General features: G+C 44.1%; 1 protein-coding gene across 1 annotated transcript in view; it reads left to right on the forward strand.

The window, feature by feature from the left end:
• Nucleotides 1–20,481, forward strand: part of LOC106609077 (6-phosphofructo-2-kinase/fructose-2,6-bisphosphatase) — a 48,771-nt gene that overhangs the window by 16,370 nt on the left and 11,920 nt on the right. The window contains exons 6-10 of the mRNA XM_014207468.3: nucleotides 12,258–12,314; nucleotides 12,534–12,655; nucleotides 12,889–13,096; nucleotides 18,004–18,150; nucleotides 18,974–19,078. Coding sequence (XP_014062943.1) covers nucleotides 12,258–12,314; nucleotides 12,534–12,655; nucleotides 12,889–13,096; nucleotides 18,004–18,150; nucleotides 18,974–19,078 — 639 coding nt within the window. The remainder of the gene's footprint in view (nucleotides 1–12,257; nucleotides 12,315–12,533; nucleotides 12,656–12,888; nucleotides 13,097–18,003; nucleotides 18,151–18,973; nucleotides 19,079–20,481) is intronic.

A 20,481-nucleotide genomic window follows, 5' to 3' on the forward strand; every position in this document is an offset into this window, starting at 1 on the left:
TTCAATCTCTCCCTTTCCCAGTCTGTTGTTGCCACATGCTTCAAGATGGCCACCGTTGTCCCTGTACCCAAGAAAGCAAAGTTAATTGAACTAAATGACTATCGCCCCATAGCACTCACCTCTGTCATCATGAAGTGCTTTGAGAGACTACACAAGGATCATATCACCTCCACCTTACCTGCCACCCTAGACCCACTTCAATTTGCTTACTGCCCCAATAGATCCACAGACGATGCAATCGCCACCACACTGCACACTGCCCTGTCCCATCTGGACAAGAGGCCTACCTATGTAAGAATGCTGTTCATTGACTATAGCTCAGCATTCAACACCACTCCAAGCTCAACATCAAACTCGAGGCCCTGGGTCTGAACACCGCTCGGTGCAACTTTGTCCTGGACTTCCAGATGGGTCGCCCCCATAAGGGTGCACGCTCAGACCCCTCCTGTACTCCCTGTTTACCCATGACTGAGTGGCCAAGCATGCCTCCAACTCAATAATTAAGTTTGCAGACGACACAACAGTAGTACGCTTGATTACCAACAATGATGAGACAGCCTACAGGGAGGAGGTGAGGGCTCTGGGAGTGTGGTGCCAGGTAAATAACCTCTCACTCAACAAAACTAAGGAGATGATCATGGACTTCAGGAAATAGCAGGTACCGCAGTGGAAAAGGTGGAAAGCTTCAAGTTCCTCGGCGTACACGTCACTGACAAACTGAAATGGTCCACCCACACAGACAGTGGGGTGAAGAAGGTGCAACAGCGCCTCTTCAATCTCAGGAGGCTAAAGAAATTTGGCTTAACACTTAAAACCCTCACAAACTTTTACAGATGCACAATTGAGAGCATCCTGTCGGGCTGTGTCACCGCCTGGTACGGCAACTGCACCACCCACAACCGCAAAGCTCTCCAGAGGGTGGTGCGGCCTGCCCAACGCATTACCGGGGGAAAACTGCCTGCCCTTTCACCCCGCTATCATCCAGACGGCGAGGTCAGTACAGGTGCATCAAATCTGGGACAGAGAGATTGAAAAACAGCTTCTATCTCAAGTCCATCAGACTGCTAAACAGCCATCGCTAGCACATCAGAGGCCTGTAGACATAGCTTAGGAATCACTGGCCATTTTTAGAAATGAATCACTTGCCACTTTAACAATTTCCGTATCTTGCGTTCCTCATCTCATGTGTATAAACTGCACTCTACACTATTCTATGGTATCTTAGTCACTTTTAAATTGTGTTTACTTATTGCATCACCAATTTCGTATGTACAGTATAGAGTACAGTACTAGTCTACGGTATCTTAGTCACTGATAATTGTGTGTAAATATTGCATCACCCATCTAAATATGCATATACTGTACTCTATACTGTGCCACTGTATCTTAGTCCAATGCCGCTCTGACATATATGTATATATATTCTTAATCCATACCTTACTTAGATTTACATGCATTTTGGGTATATTTTGTGAAACTGTTAGATATTGTTAGATATTACTGCACTGTCAGAGCTGGAAGCACAAGCATTTCGCTACACCCGCAATAACATCTGCTAAACACGTGTATGTGACCAATACAATTTGATTTGATTTGAGTGAAGATGCAACCCAACGGATACTTTTACAAGACTTTGAAAACAGCATGTATTTAGTTTTGCCAGTATTAAGTACAAGCTTTACATTCGTAAAGGCTTCCTGAACAGCTGCAAAATCAGACTGTAACCTTGACACAGCTAAATCAGCAGTCTGAGCAATTGCATACGTAATAGTGTCATCCGCATACAAATAAATGGAGATCACAATTTTTAACAGATTGACCATTCGCATTATGTAAATCGTAAAAAGAACAGGTTCAAATACTGATCCCTGTGGAACACATTTATGTACTTCAAGAAAATATGACTTAACTCAAAATCTGACTTAACTCAACACAATAGTTATGTCTCTAAGATAGTCACGAAACCAAGAACAGAGCCAAGGCCTATCGATGACAGTTTCTTCAACATAATACCATGATCAACAGTATCCAAGGCCTTAGACAGGTCTATAAACAAAGCAGCACAACTCATTTTAGCATACAAAGCATTGACAAGGTCATTCACAACTAATGTGGTGGCTGTAATAGTGCTATGCCCTGGTCTAAATCCTGATTGGTTCACAATGAAAATACATTTCTCAGTCAAAAAATGGTTGCCAGGTGTACTGTGTTCCCTCTGACACATTGCTGACTTCCGGATTAAACTTCTTCGGGATCGGTGTCCCTTCCACGGGACCATTGAGCTAATGTAGGCTAATGCGATTAGCATGAGGTTGTAAGTAACAAGAAAATTTCTCAGGACATAAACATATCTGACATTGGCAGAAAGCTGAAATTCTTGTTAATCTAACTGCACTGTCCAATTTACAGTAGCTATTACAGTGAAAGAATACCATGCTATTGTTTGAAGAGAGTGTACAATTTTGAACATGAAAAGTTATTAAGCGGGCATTGTGTAAAGAACCAGTGCAGCTTGGCTGGGTCATGTTTCGGAGGACTCACGGCTCTCGACCTTCGCCTCTCCCGAGTCCGTACAGGAGTTGCAGCGATGGGACAAGTCTGTAACTACCAATTGGATACCACGCAATTGGGGAGAGAAAAAAACAAAAACAAACATGGAATTGCCTGAAAGAAAATACCAGACCAACAGTTTCAGTATCTTTCAGCAAATTACCTCCATTAATATCCAGACCACACTTAAAGTGAGTTGGCTTAGAAACTGAGACAAATATATAGCCCGCAGAAATAAAATTGTGATCAAATGCATTAATTATATACATTTTATCAGTAATGGTGCCAAAGACTAGATTAATTTGATGAGGAAGAGAAGAATAGTTACAACCCTTCAGAGATTTAACACTTTTCCCAAATTTGGCCGAATTCCCTGCATAATCAGATAGGAAAGCATAATCTGATTTATTTTATTACCTAACTAGTTTTACACACAGATTTCTCAATCTCCTAAACTATTGCTAATCAGGGTTTGAGTCTGTAAATCCAGTTTTGGCCCAAACAGCATTTATATTGCATATAACTTTGGCTAGCTCCAGTGTACACCAAGGGTTAGACCTATTTTTAACTCTGGTCTAATGTTCATTGCTCGGGTTTCTTGGCCCAAGCAAGTCTCTTCTTATTATTGGTGTCTTTTAGTAGTGGTTTCTTTGCAGCAATTTGACCATGAAGGCCTGATTTGATGTTGAGATGTGAGCTGGTAACTCTAATGAACTTATCCTCTGCAGCAACGGTAACTCTGGGTCTTCCTTTCCTGTGGCAGTCGTCATGAGAGCCAGTTTCATCATAGTGCTTGATGGTTTTTGCGACTGCACTTGAAGGAACTTTAAAATTTCATATAATTTTCCGGATTGCCTGGCCATGTTTTAAAGTAATGATGGACTATCGTTTCTCTTTGCTTATTTGAGGTGTTCTTGTCATAATATGGACTTGGTCTTTTACCAAATAGGGCTATCTTCTGTATTACCACCCTTACCTTGTCACAACACAACTGATTGGCTCAAATGCATTTAGAAGGAAAGAAATTACACAAATGAACTTTTAAAAAGGCACACCTGTTAATTGAAATGCATTCCAGGTGACTACCTCATGAAGCTGGTTGAGAGAATGCCAAGAGTGTGCAAATCTGTCATCAAGGCAAAGGTTGGCTACTTTGATGAATCTAAAATCTAAAATATATTTTTATTTGTTAACACTTTTTTGGTTACTACATGATTCCATGTGTGTTATTTCATAGTTTTGATGTCTTCACAGTTATTCTACAATGTAGAAAATAGTAAAAAAAAATAAAGAAAAACCCTTGAAAGAGTAGGTGTGTTCAAACTTTTGACTGGTACTGTACATTTACATTTACATTTTAGTCATTTAGCAGACGCTCTTATCCAGAGCGACTTACAGTAGTGAATGCATACATTTCATTTCATAAATTTTTTTTTTTCTGTGCTGGCCCCCCGTGGGAATCGAACCCACAACCCTGGCGTTGCAAACACCATGCTCTACCAACTGAGCTACAGGGAAGGCCGCATCAAATGTACATGATCTTAGGGGCAATGGCAAACACAATGTAAGTCATTTAACCTAATCAACAGCAGGTGCATTTTAAGAGCGGCAAATTTGAATCCAAATAAATGTCAAAATTCAAATTTTTCAAACATACAACTATTTTACACCCTTTGAAAGATAAACATCTCCTTAACCTGTTGGGTCTAGGGGGCAGCATTTGCACGTCTGGATAAAAAAAATGTACCCGATTTAATCTGGTTACTAATCCTACCCAGTAACTAGAATATGCATATAATTATTATATATGGATAGAAAACACTGTAAAGTTTCTAAAACTGTTTGAATGGTGTCTGTGAGTATAACAGAACTCATTTGGCAGGCAAAACCCTGAGACATTTTCTGACAGGAAGTGGATACCTGATGTGTTGTATTGACTTTAAACCTATCCCATTGAAAAACACAGGGGCTTAGGAATATTTTGGCACTTCCTATTGCTTCCACTAGATGTCACCAGCCTTTACAAAGTGTTTTGAGTCTTCTGGAGGGAGATCTGACCGAACAAGAGCCATGGAACGATGATGTCCCATTAGACACCTGGCGCGCGAGTTCATGTTGGGTACCCTCGTTCCAATACGTTATAAAAGAGTATGCATTCGTCCACCTTGAATATTATTCATGTTCTGGTTAAAAAAGGCCCTAATGATTTATGCTATACAACGTTTGACATGTTTGAACGAACGGAAATATATTTTTTCCCCTCGTTCATGACGAGAAGTCCGGCTGGCTTACATCATGTGCTAACGAGACGGAGATTTTTGGACATAAATGATGAGCTTTTTTGAACAAAACTACATTCGTTATGGACCTGTGATACCTGGAAGTGACATCTGATGAAGAGAATCAAAGGTAATGGATTATTTACATAGTATTTTCGATTTTAGATCTCCCCAACATGACGTCTAGTCAGTATCGCAACGCGTATTTTTCTGGGCGCAGTGCTCAGATTATTGCAAAGTGTGATTTCCCAGTAAGGTTATTTTTAAATCTGGCAAGTTGATTGCGTTCAAGAGATGTAAATCTATAATTCTTTAAATGACAATATAATATTTTACCAATGTTTTCTAATTTTAATTATTTAATTTGTGATGCTGACTTGACTGCCGGTTATTGGAGGGAAACGATTTCCTCAACATCAATGCCATAGTAAAACGCTGTTTTTGGATATAAATATGAACTTGATAGAACTAAAAATGCATGCATTGTCTAACATAATGTCCTAGGAGTGTCATCTGATGGAGATTGTAAAAGGTTAGTGCATCATTTTAGCTGGTTTTATGGTTTTGGTGACCCTGTCTTTGACTTGACAAAACATTACACACAACTCTTGTAAATGTACTGTCCTAACATACTCTAAATTTATGCTTTCGCCGTAAAACCTTTTTGAAATCGTAAAACGTGGTTAGATTAAGGAGATGTTTATCTTTCAAATGGTGTAAAATAGTTGTATTTTTGAAAAATTTGAATTTTGACATTTATTTGGATTCAAATTTGCCGCTCTTGAAATGCACCTGCTGTTGATGGAGTGCACCACGGGTGGCACGCTAGCGTCCCACCTAGCCCCAAGAGGTTAATCTAACCACGTTTTACGATTGCAAATACTGCCCCCTAGCCCTAACAGGTTAATTTATGTACCCATAATTGCACCGAATACATCTGTTTGTCCTACATGTATTGTAAGCAGTAATCATGAGCCTATAAACCAGAGTTACACTGTTAGCACTGAGGCAGTGTGCAATAAATCAAATCAAATCTATTTGTCACATACACATGGTTAGCAGGTGTTAATGCAAGTGTAGCGAAATGCTTGTGCTTCTAGTTCCGACCGTGCAATAATATCTAACAAGTAATCTACCAATTCCACAACAACTACCTTGTACACACAAGTGTAAAGGAATGAATACGAATATGTACATAAAAAAATATAAATGACTGATGGCCGAACGGCATAGGCAAGATGTAATAGATGGTATGGAGTACAGTATATACATATGAGATGAGTATTGTAGGGTATGAAAACATATAAAGCAGCATTGTTTAAGGTGGCTAGTGATACATTACATCAGGATGGCAAGATGCAGTAGATGGTATAGAGTACAGTATATACATATGAGATGAGTAATGTAGGTTATGAAAACATTATATAAAGTGTCATTGTTTAAAGTGGCTAGTGATACATCTGATTAAATCAAGATGGCAAGATGCAGTAGATGGTAAAGCGTACAATATATACATATGAGATGAATAATGTAGGTATTGTAAACATTATCTAATATAAATAATATAAAGTGGCAAGTGATAAATTGATTACATCAATTTTCCCATTATTAAAGTGGCTTGAGTTGAGTCAGTGTGTTGGCAGCCGCAACTCAATGTTAGTGATGGCTGTTTAACAGTCTGGTGGCCTTGAGATACAAGCTGTTTTTCAGTCTCTCGGTTCCAGCTTTGATGCACCTGTATTGACCTCGCCTTCTGGATGTTAGCGGGGTGAACAGGCAGTGGCTCGGGTGGTTGCTGTCCTTGATGATCTTTTTGGCCTTCCTGTGACATCGGGTGGTGTAGGTGTCCTGCAGGGCAGGTAGTTTGCACCCGGTGATGCGTTGTGCAAGCCTCACTACCCTCTGGAGTGCCTTCCGGTTATGGGCTGAGCTGCTGCCGTACCAGGTGGTGATACAGCCCGACAGGATGCTCTCGATTGTGCATCTGTAAAAGTTTGTGAGTGTTTTTGGTGACAAGCCAAATTTCTTCAGCCTCCTGAGGTTGAAGAGGCGCTGCTGTGCCTTCTTCACCACGCTGTCTGTGTGGGTGGACCATTTCAGTTTGTCCGTGATGTGTACGCCGAGGAACTTAAAACTCTCCACCCTCTCCACTACTGTCCCGTCAATGTAGATAGGGGGCTGCTCCCTCTGCTGTTTCCTGAAGTCCACGATCATCTCTTTTGTTTTGTTGACATTGAGTGCAAGGTTATTTTCCTGACACCACACTCCGAGGGCCCTCACCTCCTCCCTGTAGTCTGTCTCATCGTTGTTCGTAATCAAACCTACCACTGTAGTGTCGTCTGCAAACTTGATGATTGAGTTGGATGCGTGCATGGCCACGCAGTCGTGGGTGTACTGGGAGTACAGGAGAGGTCTGAGAACGCACCCTTGTGGGGACCCAGTGTTGAGGATCAGCGGGGTGGAGATGTTGTTACCTACCCTCATCACCTGGGGTCGGCCCGTCAGGAAGTCCAGGACCCAGTTGCACAGGGCGGGGTTGAGACCCAGGGTCTCAAGCTTAATGACGACTTTGGAGGGTAGTACGGTGTTAAATGCTGAGCTGTAATCGATGAACAGCATTCTTACATAGGTATTCCTCTTGTCCAGATGGGTTAGGGCAGTGTGCGGTGTGATGGCGATTGCGTCGTCTGTGGACCTATTGGGTCGGTAAGCAAATTGGAGTGGGTCTAGGGTGTCAGGTAGGGTGGAGGTGATATGGTCCTTGACTAGTCTCTCAAAGCACTTCATGACGGAAGTGAGTGCTACAGGGCGGTAGTCATTTAGCTCAGTTACCTTAGCTTTCTTGGGAACAGGAACAATGGTGGCCCTCTTGAAGCATGTGGGGACGGCAGACTGGGATAAGGATTGATTGAATATGTCTGTAAACACACCAGCCAGCTGGTCTGCGCATGCTCTGTGGACGCGGCCGGGGATGCCGTTTGGGCCTGCAGCCTTGCGAGGGTTAACACGTTTAAATGTTTTACTCACGTTGGCTGCAGTGAAGGAGAGCCCTAGGTTTTGGTAGCGGGCTGTATTGTCCTCAAAGCGAGCAAAATAGTTGTTTAGTCTGTCTGGGAGCAAGGCATCGTGATACGCGACGGGGCTGATTTTTCTTTTGTAGTCCGTGATTGACTGTAGACCCGGCCACATACCTATCGTGTCTGAACCGTTGAATTGCGACTCCACTTTGTCTCTGTACTGACGCTTAGCTTGTTTGATTGCCTTGCGGAGGGAATAGCTACACTGTTTGTATTTTGTCATGTTTCCGGTCACTTTGTCCTGACTAAAAGCAGTGGTTCGCGCGTTCAGTTTTGTGCGAATGCTGCCATCAATCCACGGTTTCTGGTTGGGGAATGTTTTAATAGACACTGTTGGTACAACATCACCGATGCACTTGTTGTTCCGCTAGCGGAACGCCTCGCCAATATCCAGTGATAGGGCGAGGCGAGAATTACTAACTCGTCAAAAATCCAAAAACTTCAATTTTTCAAACATATTACTATTTTACACTGTTTTAAAGACAAGACTCTCCTTTATCTAACCACATTGTCCGATTTCAAAAAGGCTTTACAACGAAAACAAAACATTAGATTATGTCAGGAGAGTACCCAGCGAGAAATAATCACACACCCATTTTTCAAGCTAGCATATAATGTCACCAAAACCAAAACCACAGCTAAATGCAGCACTAACCTTTGATGATCTTCATTAGATGACACTCCTAGGACATTATGTTATACAATACATGCATGTTTTGTTCAATCAAGTTCATATTTATATAAAAAAACAGCTTTTTACATTAGCATGTGACGTTCAGAACGAGCATACCCCCCGCAAACTTCCGGCGAATTCACTAACAATTTACTAAATTACTCACGATAAACGTTCACAAAAAGCATAACAATTATTTTAAGAATTATAGATACAGAACTCCTCTATGCACTCGATATGTCCGATTTTAAAATAGCTTTTTGGTGAAAACACATTTTGCAATATTCTAAGTACATAGCCCAGCCATCACGGGCTAGCTATTTAGACACCCGGCAAGTTTAGCACTCACCAATATCAGATTTACTATTACAAAAGTTTGATTACCTTTTGTTGTCTTCGTCAGAATGCACTCCCAGGACTGCTACTTCAATAACAAATGTTGGTTTGGTCCAAAATAATCCATCGTTATATCCGAATAGCGGCGTTTTGTTCGTGCGTTCCAGAAACTATCCGAAATGGTAAATCAGGGTCGCGCGCATGGCGCAATTCGTGACAAAAAAAATCTAAATATTCCATTACCGTACTTCGAAGCATGTCAACCGCTGTTTAAAAATCCATTTTTATGCCATTTTTTCGTAAAAAAGCGATAATATTCCGAAGGGGAATGTCCATTTAGCTAAACAGAGGAAAGAAAACAAAGCTTTCGTTCGATGCGGGCACGAGCCTGAGTCTCACAGTACTGTAACCAGCCACTACTCAAATGCGCTACTTTGTTTCAGCCAGAGCCTGCAAAGCCACGATTCAGCATTTTGCCGCCTTCTGAGAGCCTATGGCAGCCGTAGGAAGTGTCACGGGACAGCTAAGATCCTCACTCTTCAATAAACAGAGACAAGAAGAACGACACCTTGTCAGACAGGCCACTTCCTGCATGAAATCTTCTCAGGTTTTTGCCTGCCATATGAGTTCTGTTATACTCACAGACACCATTCAAACAGTTTTAGAAACTTTAGGGTATTTTCTATCCAAAGCCAATAATTATATGCATATTCTAGTTACTGGGCAGGAGTAGTAACCAGATTAAATCGGGTACGTTTTTATCCGCCGTGTCAATACTGCCCCCTAGCCCTAACAGGCTAACTATATGCATATTCTAGCTTCTGGGCCTGAGTAACAGGCAGTTTACTCTGGGCATGCTTTTCATCCAAACTTCCCAATGCTGCCCCCGATCCCTAAGAGTTAACTAACCTCCAACTGCTCTTCAATGCAAGTAAAACAAAATGCATGCTCTTCAACCGATTGCTGCCCACACCTGCCCGGCCGCCCAGCATCACTACTCTGGACTGTTCTGACTTAGAATATGTGGACAACTACAAATACCTAGGTGTCTGGTTAGACTGTAAACTCTCCTTCCAGACTCACATTAAGCATCTCCAATCCAAAATTAAATCTAGAATCAGCTTCCTTCACTCATGCTGCCAAACATACCCTCGTAAAACTGACTATCCTACCGATCCTTGACTTCGGTGATGTCATTTACAAAATAGCCTCCAACACTCTACTCAGCAAATTGGAGGCAGTCTATTGTTTTGTCACCAAAGCCCCATATACTACCCACCATTGCGACCTGTATGCTCTCATTGGCTGGCCCTCGCTTCATATCCATCGCCAAACCCACTGGCTTCAGGTCATCTATAAGTCTTTGCTAGGTAAAGCCCCACCTTATCACAGCTCACTGGTCACCATAGCAGCACCCAACCGTAGCACCCGCTCCAGCAGGTATATTTCACTGGTCACCCCCAAAGCCAATTCTTCCTTTGGCCGCCTTTCCTTCCAGTTCTCTGCTGCCAATGACTGGAACGAACTGCATAAATCACTGAAGCTGGAGACTCATATCTCCCTCACTAGCTGCACCAGCTGTCAGAGCAGCTCACAGATCACTGCACCTGTACATAGCCCACCTGTAATTAGCCCATCCAACTACCTCATCCCCATACTGTTATCTATTTTATTGATTTTGCTCCTTTGCACCCCAGTATCTCTACTTTCTACACTCATCTTCTGCACATCTATCACTCCATTGTTTAATTGCTATATTGTAATTATTTCGGCACTATGGCCTATTTATTGCCTTACCTCCGTTAACCTACCTCATTTGCACACACTATATATATACTTTTTCTATTGTATTATTGACTGTTTATTCCATGTGTAACTCTGTGTTGTTGTTTGTGTTACACTGCTTTGCTTTATCTTGGCCAGGTCACAGTTGTAAATGAGAACTTGTTCTCAACTAGCCTACCTGGTTAAATAAAGGTGAAATAAATAACAAAAAATAAAAATAAAAAATGGTAGTGGCAGCATCATGCTGTGGGGATGATTTTCAGCGGCAGGGACTGGGAGATTAGTCAGGATCAAGGCAAAGCTGAATGGAGCAAAGTACAGAGAGATCCTTGATGAAAACCTGCTCCAGAGTGCTCAGGATCTCAGACTGGGGCGAAGGTTCACCTTCCAACAGGACAACGACCCTAAGCACACAGCCAAAACAAAGCAGGGGTGGTTTCGGGACAAGTCTCTGATTGTTCTTGATTGGCCCAGCCAGAGCCTGGACTTGAACCCCATCGAACATCTCTGGAGATGTGAAAATAGTTGTGAAGCAGTATCTACAGAGAAAAATGGGAGAAACTCTCCAAATACAGGTGTGCCTTGCTTGTAGCGTCATACCCAAGAAAACTCATGGCTGTAATCGCTGCCAAAGGTGCTTCAACAAAGTACTGAGTAAAGGGTTTGAATAGTTATGTAAATGTCTATTTCAGGTTTTGTTTTTAAGGTATTTTCAAAAATGTATAGAAACCTGTTTTTGCTTTGTCATCATGGGTATTGTGTGTAGATTCATGTGGGGAAAAACAATTTAATACATTTTAGAATTAGGCTGAAACGTAACAAAATATGGAAAAAGTCAAGGGGTCTGAATACTTTCCGAATGTACTTTACAACACCTCTATGCTTATGAGCACATGCAGTACGATAGCTAGATATAAGCCTGTTAATAGTATTGTAGGGGCTAATTACAGAGGTCTCCCTCTTGTAGCTACTGACTAACTTAGCATATCTTGGAGCTTACAGTCACTTTTTCAGAGCTGCCACATGTTGTGAAAGGCTCCAGGAACCCAAATTATTTGGATGGATCCCATCCTCCTTATAAAACATGTTTTTTTTTCCAAAAGGTATTGAAATTGTCAACAAAAGCTGCAATATTCAAGTAGCCAGCTGTGAAGAGAAAGAATTCTGCTAATGCGTCCAGTGCCACGATTCAGAGAGGGAACAGGGCCAGATATGATGGACCTTTTATTAGTCTAGCAGAGAATCAATCAGCTCTTTAAAATCCAGATTCAACTGTTCAGAGCTGCCCTTCATAATGTCATTAAAACCCACATGGACTACAATAGAATTGATTTCCATGGCCTGGCGTAGAACATTCGTGAGCAACTTAGTAGTGTAATTTACTCAAGCTCCGGGATAGCACAGTGTTTTTGCACCAGGAACAGTGAAATGCTTTTTCAAGGAGCAGCCCAAAATCAGGTCTGTAGCTGTGTGTAAATCAATAGCTTTAGCTGTGTGGAAATGTGTGTCATTGTCCATCTCTCCAATCCATTTTGTTCTCCCTCTCTCCTTCCACAGGTCTTCTTCATAGAGTCGTTGTGTGATGACCCAGAGATCATTGCTGAGAATATCAAAGTATGTTTCTGTTTCTATTAAGTGTACTGATCTCGCCTGTGAGTGTGTGTGTCTGTGTGTACTGATCTCTCGTGTGTGTGTGTGTGTGTGTGTGTGTGTGTGTGTGTGTGTGTGTGTGTGTGTGTGTGTGTGTGTGTGTGTGTGTGTGTGTGTGTGTGTGTGTGTGTGTGTGTGTGTGTGTGTGTGTGTGTGTGTGTGTGTGTGTGTGTGTGAGCACAGCAAGTGAAGCTGAGCAGTCCAGACTACGCGGGTTGTGATAAAGAGGAGGCGGTCGCTGACTTCCTCAAGAGGATTGAGTGTTACAAAGTTACATACATATCCCTGAACGATGAGAAGGACAGGTAACACACACGCATACACACACACACAGGACTCTGACACCTCTCTCCCTCTCCTCTTTCTCTCCTCTCTCTCCTCCCCTCTAGGAGTTTGTCATATATTAAGATCTTCAACATAGGCAGCAGGAATCTAGTGGATTGGGTAAAGGGATCTAACATCTCTCTCCCTACTCCTCCCCTCCCCCATGTATTTTTCTCCCTCCCCTCCCCCTCCCATCCTCTCTCCCATCTTCTAGGAGTCTGTCATATATAAAGATCTTTAATGTTGGAAGCAGGTATCTGGTGAACCGTGTGCAGGACCACATCCAGAGTCGTATTGTTTATTACCTGATGAACATACATGTAGCGCCGCGGTTCATCTACCTGACCCGCCACGGAGAGAGTGAACTCAACCTTGTGGGACGCATTGGAGGAGACTCTGGCCTGTCCCCACGTGGTAACAAGGTAGGAGAATGGTCTGTCCCCAGAAGGAACCAAGGTAGGAGGGCTGGTCTGTAAGCAAGGTAGAGTCTGGGGTCGGTCCCTAGGAGGAAACCGGGTAGAAGCCTGCTGGTCTGTCCTCAGTATGAAACAAGGCCGGAGACTCTGGTCTACCCACGAGGAAACAAGGCCGGAGACTGGTCTATCCACAGCAGGAAGCAAGATAGGAGACTGGGGTTGGTCCCCTTGATGAAAAAGGTAGGGCAGTGGTCTGTCCCTAGGAGGAAAAAAGGTAGGATACAAGTAAGGGTCTTGTCTGTCGGCCCTGCATTGAAGATCAAAATTAGCTAAAGAAAATGGTGATAAATAAAAAAGTATACCAGTTTTATTTAACTTCCAAAAAATGAACAGCTGTGCCATATAGATTGCAATATAGTTTGGAAGACATTTTCGATGTACTGATTCCATGGCACATGGTTTATGAACTGAAACACAAAACAATGCTTGATTCAAAAAGTTTTTCAATTTAAATTATTATACAAAATTCTTGCAACCAATGGCATGTTATATATATGGGGGATACCACCATCCCAGCTCTGCAGATTTTGCTGCGAAGAGACAGAAACATTAGATAATTTGTTTTGGTACTGTCCATATGTGGCTTGTTTTTGGTCAAAGGCTCAGGAATTGCTGAAGAGTTGCAACATTTACTTGGAGCGAATTCTGCAAACATCACTGGATGATTTAAAAAGTCATAGTCAATGGATCAATAATATAATAAAACATTTTCTCTTTTATTTAGAATCAGTAGAATCTTTGAGACTAGAAAGGTTCAAAACTTTTGTGCAACAGCACAGTTGAAAAATATATAGCAAATAGACATAAAAAACTGGATGGTGTTCAGAGATAGATGGGAGGGGTTGAGTGGAGCTGAAGGATGAGACTAAAATAAAACAAACGATAACTATTGTAACATATATACTGTGTCCGTAAAATGTTTATAGTATGTATATGCTGGAAGTAGAAGCCTAACACGGAACCAACCCGGCTGCGCACGTGCGCCATCGTGCGAAATGGTGCATACATGTATTTTGTCCCCCCACACCAAAACGCGATTACGACACGCAGGTTAAAATATCGAAACAAACTCTGAACCAATTATATTAATTTGGGGACAGGTTGAAAAGCATTAAAGATTTATGGAAATTTAGCTAGCTAGCTTGCACTTGCTTGCTAATTTGTCCTATTTAGCTAGATTGCTGTTGCTAGCTGTAACGCCCTGGCCATTGAGAGGGGTTTTTGTTCTTTATTTTGGTTAGGCCAGGGTGTTACATTGGGTGGGCGTTCTATGTTCTTTTTCTATGTTTTTGTATTTCTTTGTTTTGGGCGGTGTGCTCCCAATCAGGCACAGCTGAAGTTCGTTGTTGTTGATCGGGAGTCACACATAAGGAGCATGTGTTTCCTTTGGGTTTTGTGGGGGATTGTTTCTGTTTAGTGTTTTGCACCTGACAGGACTGATTGGCTGTCGGTTTCCTTGTTTTGTTTTTGTATAGTGTTCTTGCTTAATTAAATTCAAAGATGAACACTAACTCCGCTGCGTATTGGTCCACATTCTCAGACGATGACTTCTCTGTTTCGTCTGATGAAGAAGACAGCCATTACAGAATTCCCCCACCAACAACGGACCAAGCAGCGGAGGAAGGAGCAGCGCCAGGAGGAGCAAGGATCCTGGACCAGGGAGAGAATGGACTGGACATGGGAGGACATCCTGGACGGCAAGGGATCCTACACTTGGGAAGAGATCCTGGTCGGAAGGGATCGCCTCCCATGGGAACAGGTAGAGGCACTCAGAAGAGTGGAGGCAGCAGGAAAGAAGGACCAATGGTATGAGGGAACACGGCTGGCAAGGAAGCCCGAGAGGCAGCCCCCAATTTTTTTTTTTGGGGGGGGGGGCACACGGGTGTGGCAGAGTCAGGTTGGAGACCTGAGCCAGCTCCCCGTGCTTACAGGAGGCAGTGCAGTACTGGTCAGACACCGTGTTATGCGGTAAAGCGCACGGTGTCCCCAGTACGCGTGGAGAGCCCGGTGCGTTACATCCCAGCTCCTAACATCTGCCAGGGGAGGTTGGGCATCGAGCCAGGACGGGTTGTGCAGGCCGTGCGCTCTAGACCTCCAGTGCGTCTTCAGGACCCGGTCTATCCTGTGCCTGCGCCCAGGACTAGGCCTCCAGTGGGTCTCCCCATCTTGGTTAAGCCTGTGCCTCCTCCTCGGACCAGGCCTCCAGTGGGTCTCCCCATCCTGGTCTGTCCTGTGCCTGCTCCACAGACCAGGCCTCCAGTGGGTCTCCCATCCTGGTCTCTCCTGTGCCGCTTCCACGGACCAGGCCTCCAGTGGGTCTCCCCATCCTGGTCCGTCCTGTGCCACCTCCCAGGACTAGGCCTCCAGTGGGTCTCGCCAGTCCAGAGCCGCCAGAGCTGCCTGCCAGTCCAGAGCTGCCAGAGCCGCCCGCCAGTCAGGAGCTGCCAGAGCCGCCCGCCAGTCAGGAGCTGCCAGAGCCGCCCGCCAGTCAGGAGCTGCCAGAGCCGCCCGCCAGTCAGGAGCTGCCAGAGCCGCCCGCCAGTCAGGAGCTGCCAGAGCCGCCCGCCAGTCAGGAGCTGCCAGAGCCGCCCGCCAGTCAGGAGCTGCCAGAGCCGCCCGCCAGTCAGGAGCTGCCAGAGCCGCCCGCCAGTCAGGAGCTGCCAGAGCCGCCCGCCAGTCAGGAGATGCCAGAGCCGCCCGCCTGTCCGGAGCTGCCAGAACGGCCCGCCTGTCCGGAGCTGCCAGAGCGCCCCGCCTGTCCGGAGCTGCCAGAGCGGCCCGCCTGTCCGGAGCTGCCAGAGCGGCCCGCCTGTCCGGCTCTGCCAGAGCGGCCCGCCTGTCCGGATCTGCCAGAGCGGCCCGCCTGTCCGGATCTGCCAGAGCGGCCTGCCAGCCGGGCACAGCCAGGGTCGTCCGCCAGTCGGGCGCAGCCATCGCCGCCCGCCAGCCGGGCGCAGCAAGGGACACCCGCCAGCCGGGCGCAGCCAGGGTCGTCCGCCAGCCGGGCGCAACAAGGGTCGCCCGCTAGCCGGGCGAAGTCAGGGTCACCCACCAGACCTTCGGCGCGGCCAGGTGCGCCACCTAAGAGGGCGACGCCAAGGGTGGAACAGAGGCCACGTCCCGCACCTGAGCCGCCGCTGTAAGAAGGCCCACCCGGACCCTCCCCTTCAGTGTCAGGTTTTGCGGCCGGAGTCCGCACCTTGGGCGGGGGGGTTACTGTAACGCCCTGGCCATAGAGAGGGGTTTTTGTTCTTTATTTTGGTTAGGCCAGGGTGTTACATTGGGTGGGCGTTCTATGTTATTTTTCTATGATTTTGTATTTCTTTGTTTTGGGCCGTGTGTGGCTCCCAATCAGGCACAGCTGAAGTTCGTTGTTGTTGATTGGGAGTCACACATAAGGAGCATGTGTTTCCTTTGGGTTTTGTAGGGGATTGTTTCTGTTTAGTGTTTTTCACCTGACAGGACTGTTTGGCTGTCGGTTTCCTTGTTTTGTTTTTGTATAGTGTTCTTGCTTAATGAAATTCAAAGATGAACACTAACTCCGCTGCGTATTGGTCCACGTTCTCAGACGATGACTTCTCTGTTTCGTCTGACGAAGAAGACAGCCGTTACACTAGCTAATTTGTCCTGGGATATAAACATGAGTTCTTATTTTACCTGAAATGCACAAGGTCCTCTAATCCACCAATTAATATACACATAAAACAGTCAACCAAATTGTTTCTAGTCATCTCTCATCCTTCCAGGCTTTTTCTTCTCTTGACTTTATATTGTGATTGGCAACTTTCATAAATGAGGTGCATTACCGCCACTGACCTCATTCATCTTCAGTCACCCACGTGGGTAAAACCAATGAGGAGATGGCACATGGCTACCTGCTTCTATAAAACAATGAGGAGATGGGAGAGGCAGGACTTGCAGCGCGATCTGCGTCAGAAATAGAACTGACTTCTATTTTAGCCCTTGGCAACGCCGACGCTCGTTGGGGCGCACGAGCAGTGTGGGTGCTATAATTGAATAATATAGATTTCTAAAAGTATTTTGCAAAGCTCACGCACGCAACGCAAGTGGTGTAGTCAGCCTGTAAGTGTTGTTGTCCATTAGTTTACTCCAATTAGGGGAGGGATGTTGGGGTTAAGGGAAAATAATTAAGGAAAATATATATATTTTTAATTGATATAGTTTCCCCAAAAATATGGAGAATTGGAAATGATGCAAACAATTACATTGATGGAAGTGACAATCTATCTGCAATATTAAAGCTGATCTACCCCCTAAGAAAAAATATTTTAAAAAGTAGGATACTGGTCTGTCCCTAGGAGGAAACAAGGTAAGAGATTGGGGTCTGTCCCCAGGAGGAAACAAGGTAGGGTGTGTGTTTGTGTGTGTGTGTGTGTGTGTGTGTGTGTGTGTGTGTGTGTGTGTGTGTAGTTTGCCAGTGCTCTAGGAGGGTACATGCGTAGCCAGTGTCTCAAAGTCTAAGTGTGTGTGTGTGTGTGTGTGTGTGTGTGTGGTGTGTAGATTGTAAGTGGGGTTTCCCAACATGTGCTTATTTTTGTCCTGTTTCACACATGTACAAATGTGTAAACTATAAAAGTGTGTGGTGTGAAATGGAAATTTGTTTTTTGAATATCCCACTCACCCTGAGACACCCTTAGAGATTGGGGTCACAGCCAGGGATCAGCAATTGCTGGCGACTGGAGCAATTAGAGCTAAGTGCCTTGCTCAAGGGCAGATCGACAGATTTTTCATCTAGACAGATTTTTCACCTTTTAGGGTTAAAACAAAAATGTCTGGGCTGGCCAGTGTATCAGAGATCTAAAGTGTGTGTTCGTGCGTGCGTGTGTGTGTAGTTTGCCAGTGCTCTAGGAGGGTACATACGTAGCCAGTGTATCAGAGATTTGAAGGTGTGGACCAGCCACATGAAGAGAACCATCCAGACAGCTGAGGGTCTGGGAGTCCCCTACGAACAGTGGAAGGCCCTCAACGAGATAGACGCAGTAAGTGTGTGTGTGTGTGTGTGTGTGTGTGTACTGCCCACCAAGCAAAAGAGCATTAACTGCTCATAGAGTAAAACAGAAAAATTACTTAAAAGTTGTTTTATTGTCCAGCAAAATGAATTGTAGGGAGATCATTGGAGATGTGGTTATCAGTTGTCTTACTATGAGGTTATTTTTATTCATATTAACCCTGACCTCTAACATGACCTTTGACCCTAGACGGCAGTTACTGCCTTCTGGCTTGGTACACTCACTGGAAAATGTTTGCATGGTGATTTTTTTGACACAAACTTGTGTTGATATATGTCTGTCAGTGTCATAGAGTTTGATACTTGTATCAGCAAAGAACAATAAATAATACCAAGGTAAACCGTAGACACTGCAGTCCAAAGCTCAGTGAAAGCAAGGTAAAAGGCAGTAACTGATGTGAGTGGTGGCAGTTAATGTCTTTTTCCTTGGTTTCACAAACTTTTTGCCGTTACTGCAAACACGACCCCCCATTTTCTCCACAACACAATGGAGGCAGGACATTTTTCCACATGATAAAACATGTATTTAATGTATAAAAAATGTTAACTCATTTTTGACCACAGTTACTGCTCTTCTTGGTAGGGCAGAATAACCCTCTCCTCTGTCTTATCTGTCAGGTTGTGTGTGTATGTGTGTATATGTATGTGTGAGAGAGAGACCCTCTCCTCTGTCCTGTGTGTCAGGGTGTGTGTAACCTCTTTGTCGTGTGTGTGTGTGTGTGTGTGTGCCTCTTCTTTCCTGTTTGTCTGGAGGGGGTGGGGTGTAAGTGTAACCTCTCTGTCCTGCATGTCAGGGTGTGTGTGAGGAGATGACCTATGAGGAGATCCAAGACCACTACCCAGAAGAGTTTGCATTGAGAGACCAAAACAAGTACCGTTACCGCTACCCCAAGGGAGAGGTGAGGAGTGAGAGTATAATGTTTGTATACTATGTGTATGCTGTGTGTGTGTACAATGTGTATATAATGTGTATACTGTGTATAGTAATGTGTATACCATGTTTGGACATCTTGGCGTACCTGTTAAGGTGTTGGCTTGACAGTCGCTGGATCCAGGTTCGACTCCGTCGGGACTACCTCCCGAATTCGCTACAATACACTTCCATTGTTGGTTTCGTTGATACTGACTCTAATTGACAACATTTTAGCTATAACTCCTGAGTCAATTGAAAAGGATCAGCTTGAGCAAAGTAAGGTGTAGAATCACTGATCTACAAATAATATCCCCAGCAAAACATTGATTGACTGATTGAAGACAGCTTATGTCAATTAAAGAACATTTCCTAAGATATTCTACCTGCAGCAACACCAGTAGATAATGCTGGAAATAAAAGCAAAGTGCCCTAATTATGAAAGCGTTCCACAGGGATGCTTGCCCTGTGCGTCCCACAGCTGTGTAAAGTTGGCTGGATGTCCTTTAGGTGGTGGACCATTCTTGATACACACAGGAATCTGGTGACCGTGCAAAACCCAGCAACATTGCAGTTCTTGACACAAACCGGTGGCACCTACCACCATGCCCCGTTCAAAGACACGTTTTTTGTCTTTTCTATTCACCCTTTGAATGGCACACATACACATTCCATGTCTCAATTGCCTCAAGCTTAAAAATCCTTAATTATTAACCTGTTTCCTCCCCTTAATTGAGTGGATTTAACAAATAAGGGATCAAAGTTTTCACCTGGATTCACCTGGTCAGTCTATGTCATGGAAAGAGCAGGTATTCTTAATGATTTGTAGACTCAGTGTATATAATGTGTGTAAAATGTGTTTTTCAGTCCTATTTGTATTTATTATGGATCCCCAATAGCTGTTGCCAAGGCAGTGAAATGGGCTACTTTCTCATGTGAATTAATGAGGAGCACACCTCAATTGAAACTGTTGTTAGAAAATCATTTTAAATTGACAAGTTGAAACATAGCCTATTAGCGTGCCTTGGTTTGAGGCCAGCGCGCGTTAACTGTTCTATTGAGTCACAATCACATTTTGGAACTGTGAGTGCATTCTAACATCATGCACATAAAAAACTCATGCTGGGGCGACAGTTAGAGATATTTGGAACTCAAGCATGAAAAGGTTAAACACCCTCTGTGTTCTGTAAGACAGGTAACTCTTTATCCACAATATAGCTGGGGGTGCATAGCCATAAAACCTGTGTTTTTCCAGCAGCAGACTATGATTGATAATGTCAAAAGCCGCACTGAAATCTAACAAAACAGCCCCCACAGTCTTGTTATCATCAATTTCTCTCAGCCAATCATCAGTCATTTGTGTAAGCGCTGTGCTTGTTGAATGTCCTTCCC

Source organism: Salmo salar, chromosome 07, assembly GCF_965601325.2.
Source record: "Salmo salar chromosome 07, fSalSal1, whole genome shotgun sequence".
Taxonomy (NCBI): domain Eukaryota; kingdom Metazoa; phylum Chordata; class Actinopteri; order Salmoniformes; family Salmonidae; genus Salmo; species Salmo salar.